Source organism: Rana temporaria, chromosome 7, assembly GCF_905171775.1.
Source record: "Rana temporaria chromosome 7, aRanTem1.1, whole genome shotgun sequence".
In the NCBI taxonomy this organism is placed as follows: domain Eukaryota; kingdom Metazoa; phylum Chordata; class Amphibia; order Anura; family Ranidae; genus Rana; species Rana temporaria.
In genome coordinates, this window is record NC_053495.1 from 73,644,328 (window position 1) to 73,659,601 (window position 15,274).

At 43.9% G+C, this 15,274-nt stretch overlaps 1 protein-coding gene across 1 annotated transcript in view; it reads right to left on the reverse strand.

Annotated features, from left to right (window-relative positions):
• CACNA1I (calcium voltage-gated channel subunit alpha1 I) overlaps positions 1–15,274 on the reverse strand; it is a 2,078,868-nt gene that overhangs the window by 590,146 nt on the left and 1,473,448 nt on the right. The window contains 1 exon segment of the mRNA XM_040359583.1: positions 11,057–11,208. Coding sequence (XP_040215517.1) covers positions 11,057–11,208 — 152 coding nt within the window.

Here is a 15,274-nt window from a genome sequence, read left to right on the forward strand (position 1 = left end):
CCATTTCAATATTATCGCTTGCACAGTGCTCCTTGTGATGTTTAAAGCTTGGGAAATTTTTTTGTATCCAAATCCGGCTTTAAACTTCTCCACAACAGTATCTCGGACCTGCCTGGTGTGTTCCTTGTTCTTCATGATGCTCTCTGCGCTTTAAACGGACCTCTGAGACTATCACAGTGCAGGTGCATTTATATGGAGACTTGATTACACACAGGTGGATTCTATTTATCATCATTAGTAGGGTTGAGCGAACCCGAACTGTAAAGTTCGGGTTCGGTACGGACTTTGGGTTTTTCCCGAACCCGGACCGGAACCCGAATAATTGGAAAAAGTCCGGGTTCGGAGTTCGGGTATGTTTTGGCGCGCTGCACGGCAGCTAATCGCCATTTGTGTTACTACTGTGACTGGGAACTGATCACAGCCATGCCTACTTATGGCATGGCTGTGATTGGCCAGTGCAGCATGTGACCCATCATGTGACCAGTCTCTATATTAGATAGAGGCACACAACACAGATGGTCACTCTGCTTCACTCATGATAGGGAAAGGCTGCTGGAATCTGCTGCTTAGGGAAAGTCTTAGGTGTATCTGGCTCGTTGTCATTGTATTTCACTTATGTGAGGGAAAGGCTGCTGAATCTGCTCAGGGACAGTGTTAGGTCTATGCTGGTATGCTGCTCCAGAAATATCAAGAAGCACACTTTATTTCTTTGATATCTGCATCATCTTATGGCATCTGGCTCGTTGTCACTGCTTCACTTATGTGAGGGAAAGGCTGCTGAATCTGCTTAGGGAGAGTTTTAGGTGTATGCTGCTCCAGAAATATCAACAAGCACTCTATTCCTGTGACATCTGCTGTGCTTCATATAGTTTAGGAATTTTGTTCAGCTATAGTGGCAGTTTGTAATCTATATGTGACTCTGAATATTTCAACAGCAGTACACCTGCCACCCCACCTGAGCACCTGTGATATACTGTGTTTCTGTCAAGTACATAGTCAGGGAGAGTTTGCTGAAATATTTTTCCTATAGGGGCAGTCAGCACTCTATAGGTGACTGAGTATTTCAACAGCACTACACCTGCCACACCACCTGTGCACCTGTGATATACTGTGTTTCTGTCAAGTACATAGTCAGGTAGAGTTTCCTGAAATATTTTTCCTATAGGGGCAGTCAGCACTCTATAGGTGACTGAGTATTTCAACAGCAGTACACCTGCCACACCACCTGTGCACCTGTGATATACTGTGTTTCTGTCAAGTACATAGGGAGAGTTTGCTGAAATATTTTTCCTATAGGGGCAGTCAGCACTCTATAGGTGACTGAGTATTTCAACAGCACTACACCTGCCACACCACCTGTGCACCTGTGATATACTGTGTTTCTGTCAAGTACATAGTCAGGAAGAGTTTGCTGAAATATTTTTCCTATAGGGGCAGTCAGCACTCTATAGGTGACTGAGTATTTCAACAGCACTACACCTGCCACACCACCTGTGGTATACTGTGTTTCTGTCAAGTACATAGTCAGGGAGAGTTTGCTGAAATATTTTTCCTATAGGGGCAGTCAGCACTCTATAGGTGACTGAGTATTTCAACAGCACTACACCTGCCACACCACCTGTGCACCTGTGATATACTGTGTTTCTGTCAAGTACATAGTCAGGTAGAGTTTCCTGAAATATTTTTCCTATAGGGGCAGTCAGCACTCTATAGGTGACTGAGTATTTCAACAGCAGTACACCTGCCACACCACCTGTGCACCTGTGATATACTGTGTTTCTGTCAAGTACATAGGGAGAGTTTGCTGAAATATTTTTCCTATAGGGGCAGTCAGCACTCTATAGGTGACTGAGTATTTCAACAGCACTACACCTGCCACACCACCTGTGCACCTGTGATATACTGTGTTTCTGTCAAGTACATAGTCAGGAAGAGTTTGCTGAAATATTTTTCCTATAGGGGCAGTCAGCAATCTATAGGTGACTCTGTATATTTCAACAGCACTGCACCTGTCCCCTGTGATATACTGTCTGTGCAGTACATTGTTTAGGCTGGGTTCCTGCTTCTTGCTATAGGTGGAGAAATATATAGGTGAATATCTGCCTATTTCACCAGCTTACACTTTTTTGTATTTAAAAATTTTCAAAATTAGGGCAAGACCCTAAATTTGAGAAATATATAGGTGAATCTCTGCCCATTTCACCAGCACTCCACCTGTCCCCTGTGATATACTGTCGGTGCAGTACATTGTTTAGTGCTGGCTTCCTGCTTATTGCTATAGGTAGAGAAATATATAGGTGAATATCTGCCTATTTCACCATCTTACACTATTTTTGTATTTAAAATTTCTCAAAATTAGGGCAAGACCCTAAATTCGAGAAATATGAGGAAAACGTCAAATAAGGGACGTGGCCGCGGTCGTGGTGCTGCTAGTGGAGCTCAGAGTTGGTGCCTGCAGCCGATGTCCACCATCAGTCTTTCACCTCACCCCCTTGCAAATCAGCCAAGCAGTCTGAGCCCCAAAGCATGCAGCAGTCTCTTCTTCTTTTTGATGAGTCTGTTAGCATGTGTTCCCAGGGCCATCCACCTAGCCCAGCCCCAGAAGGGGAAGAGATTGAGTGCACCGGTGCCCAACCACTTATATTTCAGGATGAGTTCATGGGGGGGACCATCACAGCACATCTTGCATGATGATGATGAAACACAGTTGCCAACTGCTGGTGCTTTTGCAATTGTGCAGACCGACAAGGAGGGCAGTGGTGAAGACTGGGTGGAAGGTGATGTGGAGGACGATGAGGTCCTCGACCCGACATGGAATCAACCTCATGCAGGTGACCCATGTAGTTCGGAGGAAGAGGCGGTGGTCGCAAAGAGCCACCAGCACAGCAGAAGAGGGAGCAGGGTGCCAAAGCAGAGCGTCCGTCCCCTAGACAGTACGCCTGCTACTGCCCAACGCAGCAAGGGACCGAGCACACCAAAGCCAGGTCCAAGGAGTTCCCTAGCGTGGCAGTTCTTCACACAATGTGCTGATGAAGACATGCGTGGTTTGCACGTTGTGCAATCAGAGCCTGAAGCGAGGCATAAACGTTCTCAACCTGAGCACAACCTGCATGACCAGGCATCCAAGTGAAAAGCACGAGTTGCAGTGGAGTAGACACCTCAAAAACCAAGAAAGGTCTCTGGCTCCTCCTGCTTCCTCTTCTGCATCAGTCTTGGGCCTCTCTGCTTCTTCATCCACCTCCGTAGTGACAGTGCCACCTGCCACCCCTCAATTAGAGGACCGGCAAGCAACACTACCACCTGGGTCACCAAACATCTCCACAATGTCCCATGGAAGCATTCAGCTCTCCATCTCCCAAACACTGGAGCGTAAGAGGAAGTACCCCTCTACCCACCCGCGATCCCTGGCCCTGAATGCCAGCATTTCAAAATTACTGGCCTTTGAAATGCTGTCATTCCGTCTGGTGGAGACGCAGAGTTTTAAAAGCCTGATGGCATTGGCTGTCCCACAGTACGTCGTGCCCAGCCGCCACTACTTTTCCAGGCGAGCCATCCCTTCCCTGCACAACCAAGTGGGGGACAAAATCAGGTGTGCACTGCGCAACGCCATCTGTGCCAAGGTCCACCTATCTACGGATACGTGGACCAGTAAGCACGGTCAGGGATGTTATATCTCCCTAACAGCACACTGGGTAAATGCATTGGCGGCTGGGCCTGAGGCGGATAGCAGTTTGGCGCATGTCCTTCCACCACCGAGGATTGCAGGGCGCTTCAGTTTGCCTCCTGTTCCTAACTCCTTCTACTCCGCTTCCTCATCCTCTACCGCCTCCTCATCCAGTCAGCGTAACAAATTCACCACCAACTTAAGCACAGCCATGGGTAAACGCCAGCAGGCAGTTTTAAAACTTTCCTGTTTGGGGGAAAAACCACACACCGCGCAGGAGTTGTGGAGGGACATGGAACAACAGACCGATGAGTGGTTGGCGTCAGTGAGCCTCAAGCCGGGCCTGGTGGTGTGCGATAACGGGCGAAATCTCGTAGCAGCTCTGGGCCTAGCCGGTTTGACGCACATCCCTTGCCTGGCGCATGTGCTGAATTTGGTGGTGCAGAGTTTCCTGAGAACTTACCCCAATATGCCACAGTTGCTGCAGAAAGTGCGGGCCGTCTGTGCGCACTTTCTGCGTTCTCACCCTGCTGCTGCTCGCCTGGCAGCGCTGCAGCGTAACTTCGGCCTTCCCGCTCACCGCCTCATATGTGATGTGCCCACAAGTTGGAACTCCACCTTGCACATGCTGGCCAGACTGTGCGAGAAGCAGCAGGCGATAGTGGAGTTCCAGCTGCAGCACACACGCGTGAGTCGCTCTGCGGAACAGAACCACTTTACCACCAATAACTGGGCCTCCATGCGAGACCTGTGTGCCTTGTTGCGCTGTTTTGAGTACTCCACCAACATGGCCAGTGCCAATGACACCACTCTCAGCGTGACTATCCCACTTCTATGCCTCCTTGAAAAAATGCTACGGGCGATGATGGAAGAGGATGTGGCACAGGAGGAAGAGGAGGAGGAGGAATCGGGATCATTTGCAAGGCTTTCAGGGCAGTCATTCACAAGTGGCTCCGAGGGTGGGTTCGTGCACCAACAAAGGCCAGGTACACAATTGTCTAGCAAGGGCACAGTTCTGGAGGATGACGCGGTGGAGGATGAGGAGGAGGAAGACATGGAGGAGGAGGAGGAACCATGTTCACAGCAGGATGGCATCCAGACCAGCTCATGGCCATTACTGGTGCGTCGCTGGGGGGATACAGAGGACAGAGATGATATCCCTTCCACAGAGGACAGCTTTTCGTTGCCTCTGGGCAGCCTGGCACACATGAGCAATTACATGCTGCAGTGTCTCCGCAACGACCGGCGTGTTTCGCACATTATGACAGGTGCTGATTACTGGGTGGCCACGCTGCTGGATCCCCGTTACAAGGACAATGTACCGTCCTTAATCCCCTCACTGGAGCGTGAACGCAAGATGCGCGAGTACAAGCGCATGCTGTTAGACGCGCTGCTGGTGCAATTCCCACCTGGCAGTGGGGCCACAGTGGAAGCAGAAGGTGAAGGCAGAGGAGGAGGAAGAGGTCGCCAATGCAGCAGGGGCACCGCCAGCACCTCAGAAGGCAGGGTTAGCATGGCCGAAATGTGGAAAATCTTTGTTAGCACGCCACAACAAACGGCACCACCAGCTGATATGGAACGTTTTAGCAGGAGGCAGCATTTCAGCAACATGGTGGAGCAGTATGTGAGCACACCCCTACACGTACTGAATGACGGCTATGCCCCCTTTAACTTCTGGGTCTCCAAATTGGGCACATGGCCTGAGCTTGCCCTTTACGCCTTGGAGGTGCTGGCCTGCCCTGCGGCCAGTGTATTGTCTGAACGTGCATTTAGCACGGCAGGGGGCATTATCACAGACAAGCGCAGCCGCCTGTCCAGATCCAATGTGGACAAGCTCACGTTCATTAAAATGAACCAGGCATGGATCCCAGAGGAGTTGTCCGTACCTTGTGCAGAATAGACACCGGGCCGGCCTTACCCAGCCATTGTTTTTTTCTGAGCTTTCTAGGGTTGCCATCTCATCCCTTTCAAAGCAAAAACATATTAATTACACAGGTTCTCTGACTGATTAAGGTACTTCTAATTAAACTCACTTGGTGCCTTATCGACATCAAATTAGCCCCAGAACCTGTGTAACTCTGTGTTCAGGTTTAAAGGGATGAGGTAGCAACCCTAGATCTGTCTCACTATTTTGGGGTTTACCCTAATTTAAAAAATAAATCAATTAAAAACCAAAACCTGCTGTGTTGGCTACCTCCTCCTCCTCCTCCTCCTCCTCCACCGTCGCTTCCACCTTCAGTCACATTCTTAGGCTTGCGCACTGCAACTGCTTTCTTTAAGTCCCACCAGAGGTTCTCAATCGGATTTAAGTCTGGTGACTGCGATTGCCACTCCAAAATGTTCCAGCCTTTAATCTGCAACCATGCTCTAGTGGCGTTGGAGGTATGCTTGGGATCATTGTCCTGTTGAAAGGTCCAACGTCTCCCAAGCCTCAGGTTTGTGACGGACTGCATCACATTGTCATCCAATATCTCCTGGTACTGAAGATAATTCATGGTACCTTGCACACGCTGAAGCTTCCCTGTACCTGCAGAAGCAAAACAGCCCCAAAGCATGATTGACCCCCCGCCATGCTTCACAGTAGGCAAGGTGTTCTTTTCATCATAGGCCTTGTTCTTCCTCCTCCAAACATAGCGTTGATCCATGGGCCCAAACAGTTGTAATTTTGTTTCATCAGTCCACAGAACACAATCCCAAAACGTGTGTGGTTTGCCCACATGACTTTCGGCATACTGCAGTCGACTCTTATTCTTTGGAGACAGCAGGGGGGTGCGCCTGGGAGTTCTGGCATGGAGGCCTTCATTACGCAGTGTGCGCCGTATTGTCTGAGCAGAAACTTCAGTACCCACATCTGACAAATATTTTCTCAGTTCCTCAGCAGTCACACGGGGACTTTTCTCCACTCTACGCTTCAGGTAGCGCACAGCAGTCAAAGTCAGCATCTTCTTTCTGCCACGACCAGGTAGCGTTTCAACAGTGCCCATTGCCTTGAATTTTGCATTTACTACTGTATTACAAAACCAATTGATGTCATATTAGTTGCATATGGTTCTTTATGAAGTCCTTGTAGGATTTCATTCTGAATACAATTACAAATGTACACTAAATTCCCTAAAACCCTTTACAGCATTGGGGGGTTCAATAATTTTGAACAAAACTGTATGGACCTCGTCCTCAAAGGTCAAAAATCATTATATATTTTTATTTTTTTATGTTATTTTAAGTTATTTCCCTATCCACATTTATTTCCAGAGTACTTGTCATGCTCTTCCCGTTTGCAGCCCTCCAGCCCTTTCCCTTAGTTTTTTAGAGACATTTTTGTAGTCAAAAGTCTGGGTCCCCAATGACTTCAATGGGGTTCGGGTCAAAGTCCGGGTTCGGGTTCGGTCCCGAACCCAAACTTTTTTTTCAAAGTCTGTGTTCGGGTCCGAACCCGAACATCCAGGTGTCCGCTCAACTCTACTCCTGAACCATACCAGGCCACATGCCCTTAACATGGGGAGGATGCTTTAGGGTCTGACCCCAAAGCACCTTGTCCCCTTGTTGATGGCCTCATCCCCACAACCCTTTATTTAAAAAAAATAAAAATGTCCAGCGATGTGCATTCATCTTCTATTCTGCCGCGATGAGCTGAAGAAAAAAAAAGTTGCAACAGCTCCGCCTCTTCTTTTTCGATTGGGCAGTGCATCGCTGGACATTTTTATTTTTTTTTTAATAAAGGACTCCCGAAATGTCTCCCGTCTTTTTTACAATTGTTGACACATAGGGGGGGGGCAGGATCTGGGGGTCCCCTTGTTAAAAGGGGGCTTCCAGATTCTGATAAGCCCACCGCCCACAGACCCCCACAACCACCAGGCAAGGGTTGTGGGGATGAGGCCAAACCCCAAAGCATCCTCCCCATGTTGAGGACATGTGGTCTGGTACGGCTCAGGAGGGGGGCGCTCTCTCGTCCCCCTCCCTCTTTTCCTGCGGCCTACCAGGTTGAGTGCTCAGATAAGGGCCTGGTATGGATTTTTGGGGGGACCCTTACGCCATTTTTTTATTTGGCACAGGGTTCCCCTTAATATCCATACCAGACCTGAAGGTCCTGTATGGAATTTGGGGGGACCCCCACGCAATACATTTTTTTTAATTTTGGTTGGGGTTCCCCTTAATATTTATACCAGACCCAAAGGGCCTGGTAATGGACTGGAGGGGATCCAATACCGTTTTTATTCAATGAGTTTTATCTGTATTGCCGAGACCCAACAATTTATTACAGCCGCTAGTTTTAAATTAATTTTTTTCCTTTAGGAAATAAACAAAACAGCTGGAATGTGAACACCCAGCTAATATACGGAAGCTGCAATTAACATGTATAAAATAAATACAAAAATAAACAGAATTGAAAGAAAAATGAATTGCTCTACCTAGACACTAATTATAGTGACATATGCTATAAAACACCAATAATCAAATAAATGAAAAATTCACCTATACTTAACTTAATGAGACCTAATGGAAAAATATGACAGTGAATCCACAGAAAATGTATAAATAGAAATACAAAATTTAAAAGATGAAAAAAAATATATAACACCAGTGATCAATTGATGAGAATTAACCCATACATGATGTAATAAAATTGTTGAAAAATAAAAATAAAAAAGTGGTTGTGAGTCCACACAAAAAAACTTATTTTAAATAGTGCAATAATTAATGAGGATCAATAAATGAATTTAAAAAGTCCATATGTAAATTATTGCATCAACAATCAACAAATAATGTCCGTGAATTTCTGAGAAAAAAACATACTCAATATAGTGAATAGCTGTAAATTATAACACCAGTGCAGGTGACCAAAAGTCCATATGAACGTAAATTGCCGTATCCACTTGTGAGAAAAATTGTTGAATCCACCACCAGCAGAAATTAACTCTTAGGGCCAGATTCTCAAAAGAGATACGCCGGCGTATCGCCTGATACGCCGTTGTATCTCTGAGTCCGCCCATCGTATCTATGCGCCTGATTCATAGAATCAGTTACGCATATATAACCATTAGATCCGACAGGCATAAGGCTCTTACGCTGTTGGATCCTAAATGCATTTTTTTTTTCGCCGCTAGGTGTCGCCGACGTCGTTTTCCCGATCGAGTATGCAAATTAGCAAAATACGCAAATTCCCAAACGTACGCCCGTCCGACGCAGTGAAGTTACGACGTTTACATAAGATTTGCGACGCGTAAAGTTGCCCCTGGGTATATGAGGCGCAGTCAATGTTAAGTATGGCCGTCATTACCGCGTCAAAATTTGAAAATTTACGTTGTTTGCGTAAGTCGTCCGTGAATGGCGCTGGACGCCATTTACATTAACATCTAAACCAATGACGTCCTTGCGACATCATTTAGTGCAATGCACGTCGGGAAATTTTAGGGACGGCACATGCGCAGTACGTTCGGCACGGGAACGCGCCTAATTTAAATGATCCACGCCCCCTAGCCGGATCATTTGAATAAGGCCGGCTTGCGCCGGAGGATTTACGTTACGCCACCGCAACTTTACAGGCAAGTGCTTTGTGAATCAAGCACTTGCCCGTAAAACTTGCGGTGGCGTAAACGTAAATGAGATACGTTACGCCGCCGCAAAGATGCGGCGATCTACCTGAATCTGGCCCTTACCGACTAACAATGACTCCCCATGACAGAGGATCAAAGAATGCGTATAGTGAGTCACAGCTTAGCTCCAGGAAACAGCAGGCACAATCTCATGAATTTCCAACAATCGCCTCCAAATCAATCTTTAACCACTTCAGCCCCGGACCATTTGGCTGCCAAATGACCGGGCCACTTTTTGAGATTCAGCACTGCGTCGCTTTAACTGACAATTGCGTTGTCGTGCGATGTGGCTCCCAAACAAAATGTATGTATTTTTTCCCACAAATAGAGCTTTCTTTTGGTTGTATTTGATCACCTATGCGTTTTTTGTTTTTTGCGCTTTTGCTCTCTTAGACAGAAGTTGTCTGAGGTTCCCAGGCCAAGAGCCTAAATAATTTTTGTGTGTATACTCACAACCATTTTTTGATTTTTATTTTTTCAACAATTTTATTACATCATGGATGGGTTAATTCTCATCAATTGATCACTGGTGTTATATATATTTTTTAAATTTTGTATTTCTATTTATTAATTTTCTGTGGATTCACTGTCATAATTATTCCATTAGGTCTCATTAAGTTGAGTGTGGGTGAATTTTTCACTTATTTGATTATTGGTGTTTTATAGCATATGTCACTATCATTAGTGTCAAGGTAGCGCAATTTATTTTTCTTCTTACCCTGTCATTGTTTTTTATGTTATACCTGCTTGGTTGAATATCGTTTACAATCAGTTGCAATGTTTTGCAATTATTTTGTATTCTTAAAAATCCTTAATAAAAATGTACTTTGAAAAACAAATAAAAAAAAAGGAGTTGAGAGATAGTTTAAAATGTTAGGATAAGTGTTATGCCCTGTACACACGATCGGACCTTTGTCCGACCAAATTCACATCGGAATTCTGTTGGGATTCTATCGGAGTAAAATAGAACATGTTCTCTATGTAAACTCTGATGGAATTCATCGGAATTTCCGATGGAATTACTCCGATGGGGCATACACACTGTCGGAATTTCCGATGGAAAAAGTCCATTGGACTTTTTCCAATCGGAAATTCCGATCATGTGTACGGGGCTTTAGAGTTATGCCTTGTACACACAATAGAAATTTCTGATGAAAACAGTCTGATGGAATTTTTTCATCAGAAATTCCTATCGTGTGTGGGCCCATAGGATTTGTTTACATTAGAGTAAAAAAATAAAAAATAAAACATTTTTTCTGATGGAATAAAATCATATGGGAAATTCCGATCGTCTGTGTGGAACTCCGTCGGAGAAAATTCCTATGCATGCTCAGAATCAAGTCAACGCATGCTTGGAAGCATTGGCTCGTCATAGTGTTTTACATCACCGCGTTTTGTACGGTCTGAATTTTGTCTGACAGTGTGTATGCAAGACTGATGGAAGACAGCTTCATCGAAATGCTGACGAAAAATTCCATCAGACTTTAGTCCATCAGAAATTCCTATTGTGTGTACAAGGCATTAGGTGATGTAACAGGTCAGGGATATTCTGATATACAAAATAATTTTCACTTTCTACTAATAACAAATATTATGGGGAAATCAATGTATTGTATTTTTCCTATTCACAAAAGACAGAAGTGCTTTAGCTGTTTAATTATTCTTTGCAAGTTAATTTTGTTTTGGTATTGGCAACTGTACCTTCCCTTGAGCTAACTGGCAAAGTACTGATTCACTTTAATGTACAGTATTTTCCAAGATATGTGCCAGCTGGAAAACAGTAAAGCTCTAAGCTTACCTTTGGTTGGCTGTAGTGCTCCAAGGACATTGTGACAACATTAAGGCAAATGATGATTGTAATGAAAATATCCAAGTAATGACTTGTGCAAACAGAGTGAATTAAAAGGCGAACAGGACAGTAGGTGGCATAATATGGCAGACGCTGGGCTTCTGAATAAAGACAAGAGAGAAAAAAATATTACAGAGTAGTAATTTTGTGGGGACAAATTAGATGAAGATGAAGCTTGAAGACAAAATATGTCAATTTGCTGAATTCTTACAACAGATCGATCAAGACACACATAAAGAAGGAAAAGGAAAGGAGTTGATTAGGAATCACACTAGGAAAAGGTATAAGTAGACCATGGAGTGCAGCTAATCATTATCACCTTTTTAACCTGGTGACCACCCGATCCATGTTCCAGTGTATAATAATTAACCCACCTGCTGTGGTTACACTTCACATTTATTGGACTTTGTTTTATAGACAATGCAGCAGAACCTTATTTACGCTAGGCACAGGATGCAGTCAGGGCTTTTTTGGTGTAAATGCTGTGTGGTGCCAGTCAGGGTCACACAGTAAAGAAGAGATGAAGATACTGTAAGTATTATTCTTCATAGGTTGCAATAGGAATGGGGGGTGGGATGTAATAAAGGACACGTGGAGTTGTCCTTTAACTTAATACCTAAATATTTCCTTTGAACCTTACCCTCAACCCAACCCTTGAACTTAAAGTGGAGTTCCATCCAAAAGATGGAAATTCCGCTTTTCTGGATCCTTCCCCCCCCCCTCCGGTGTCACATTTGGCACCTTTCAGGGGGGAGGAGGGAGCAGATACCTGTGTAATCCAGGTATTTGCTCCCACTTCCTGGCATAGGTTGCCACAGCACCTCCACCCGAGAGCCAAGGGACAGATTGGCTTCAGGTGCCGACATCGCAGGCGCCCAGGAAAGGTAAGTGTCCATATATTAAAAGTCAGCAGCTGCAGTATTTGTAGCTGCCGACTTTTATTTTTTTCGGCGGAACTACACTTTACCACTTAATCTCAACCTAACTCCCAAAGGTAATCCTAAAATTCAGGCCACAGTTATATTGTCATTTGATAAACACAGCATTCTGATACTACTATCAAGGAAAATATTATATTAAAATATCATGTCAAAGTGTTAGCACTTTGGCATGTTATTTTCCTTATAACTGTACTGTTCTCTATTAGGCCCCTTTCAGACGGACGGATAGAATGGTGCTTTTAGCTGCGGATTTTCTATTTTTCTACCGCAGCTAAAAGCACACAATGTTTTCCTATGGCCCCATTCACACACAGCGTTTACGCACGATTACGTTACATTCGGTTTGGTGCGAATAGAAAAAATAGAATTGAATGCGTCCAGGTGCGATGTAGCGCAGCTATATGCACATAACCGCAGGTAATCGCAGTCTTTTTTGTCAACTGCGGATAGCAGCGTTTTAGAATTCAAGGGACCCAAACAAAAAAAAGAAACAAATGGTTGCTATGGAAATGAATACCGCAGCTAAACGCAGCCGCAGTTAAACGCACGTAAACGCATGTAATCGCAATGTGCAAATGCAGCTAATCGCAGTGCCTGGAGCCTTGAATTTCACAAAACATTTGTAGTGCTTTTAACTGCGGCAAAACAGCCGTCCGTCTGAAAGGGGCCTTATACTCTACACACTCCTCTTCTACACATATTGCCCCCAATAGCACCTTTTGCACTCTGTTTCTGCAAATACTGCCCTCAGTACTCCCACCCTGAACATACTGCCTGTCACACCTTTCATTCTACTGCATGTATTGCCCACTGTCAAACTATTCACACTTCTCTCCTGCACGTACAGTCCCCTTCTAGTACCTTCCATACTTTTTCTCCCTGGCATATTACCTGCTGAGACACTTATTTAGCATTGTTTGTAATACCTTCAATCTTGGCCGATCTGGAACGGGCAACTTTTCTAGTCTTTACTAGTGTTGAGCGGAATACGCCATATTCGATTTTGCGATATATCACGAATATATAGCCGAATATTCGTGAAATATCCGCTAAAATCGAATATTCGTGATATTTTATAAAAAATTGCGAAATTTCGCTAATGCGAATTTATTGCGAACATTTTGCAAAAAAAGGGTGGAGAAAGTATTCGTGAATATTCTATTTCCGAATATTCGCGAATACTTTCTCCACCCTTCTTTTGCATCAGAGCCAATCAGAGTTCTCCTAAGACAGTTGTCAAAATATTTCACAACATTTTTTTTTTTTTATAAAATATTCCGAATATTCTATTTCCGAATATTCGAGAATACTTTCTCCGCCCTTCTTTTGCATCAGAGCCAATCACCAAAAAAATAAAATAAATTCTTAATACTCTATATACAGACAGGAAAAAGTATTCATACCCCTCTATACACAGGAAAAAGTATTCATACCCCTCTATACACAGAGACAGGAAAAAGTATTCATACCCCTCTATAGACAGAGACAGGAAAAAGTATTCATACCCCTCTATACACAGGAAAAAGTATTCATACCCCTCTATACACAGAGACAGGAAAAAGTATTCATACCCCTCTATACACAGGAAAAAGTATTCATACCCCTCTATACACAGAGACAGGAAAAAGTATTCATACCCCTCTATACACAGAGACAGGAAAAAGTATTCATGCCCCTCTATACACAGGGAAAAGTATTCATACCCCTCTATACACAGAGACAGGGAAAAGTATTCATACCCCTCTATATACAGACAGGAAAAAGTATTCATACCCCTCTATACACAGAGACCGGGAAAAGTATTCATACCCCTCTATAGACAGAGACAGGAAAAAGTATTCATACCCCTCTATACACAGAGACAGGAAAAAGTATTCATACCCCTCTATACACAGAGACAGGAAAAAGTATTCATACCCCTCTATACACAGAGACAGGAAAAAGTATTCATACCCCTCTATACACAGAGACAGGAAAAAAGTATTCATACCCCTCAGAGACAGGAAAAAGTATTCATACCCCTCTATACACAGGAAAAAGTATTCATACCCCTCTATACACAGAGGCAGGAAAAGGTATTCATACCCCTCTATACACAGAGACAGGAAAAAGTATTCATACCCCTCTGTACACAGAGACAGGAAAAAGTATTCATACCCCTCTATATACAGACAGGAAAAAGTATTCATACCCCTCTATACACAGAGACCGGAAAAAGTATTCATACCCCTCTATACACAGGAAAAAGTATTCATACCCCTCTATACACAGAGACAGGAAAAAGTATTCATACCCCTCTATACACAGAGACAGGAAAAAGTATTCATACCCCTCTATACACAGAGACAGGAAAAAGTATTCATACCCCTCTATACACAGGAAAAAGTATTCATACCCCTCTATACACAGAGACAGGAAAAAGTATTCATACCCCTCTATATACAGACAGGAAAAAGTATTCATACCCCTCTATACACAGAGACCAGAAAAAGTATTCATACCCCTCTATACACAGAGACAGGAAAAAGTATTCATACCCCTCTATACACAGAGACAGGAAAAAGTATTCATACCCCTCTATACACAGAGACAGGAAAAAGTATTCATACCCCTCTGTAGACAGAGACCGGAAAAAGTATTCATACCCCTCTATACACAGAGACAGGAAAAAGTATTCATACCCCTCTATACACAGAGACAGGAAAAAGTATTTATACCCCTCTATAGACAGAGACAGGAAAAAGTATTCATACCTCTCTATAGACAGAGACCGGAAAAAGTATTCATACCCCTCTATAGACAGAGACCGGAAAAAGTATTCATACCCCTCTATACACAGGAAAAAGTATTCATACCCCTCTATACACAGAGACAGGAAAAAGTATTCATACCCCTCTATACACAGGAAAAAGTATTCATACCCCTCTATACACAGAGACAGGAAAAAGTATTCATACCCCTCTATATACAGACAGGAAAAAGTATTCATACCCCTCTATACACAGAGACCGGAAAAAGTATTCATACCCCTCTATACACAGGAAAAAGTATTCATACCCCTCTATACACAGAGACAGGAAAAAGTATTCATACCCCTCTATACACAGAGACAGGAAAAAGTATTCATACCCCTCTATACACAGGAAAAAGTATTCATACCCCTCTATACACAGAGACCGGAAAAAGTATTCATACCCCTCTATAGACAGAGACAGGAAAAAGTATT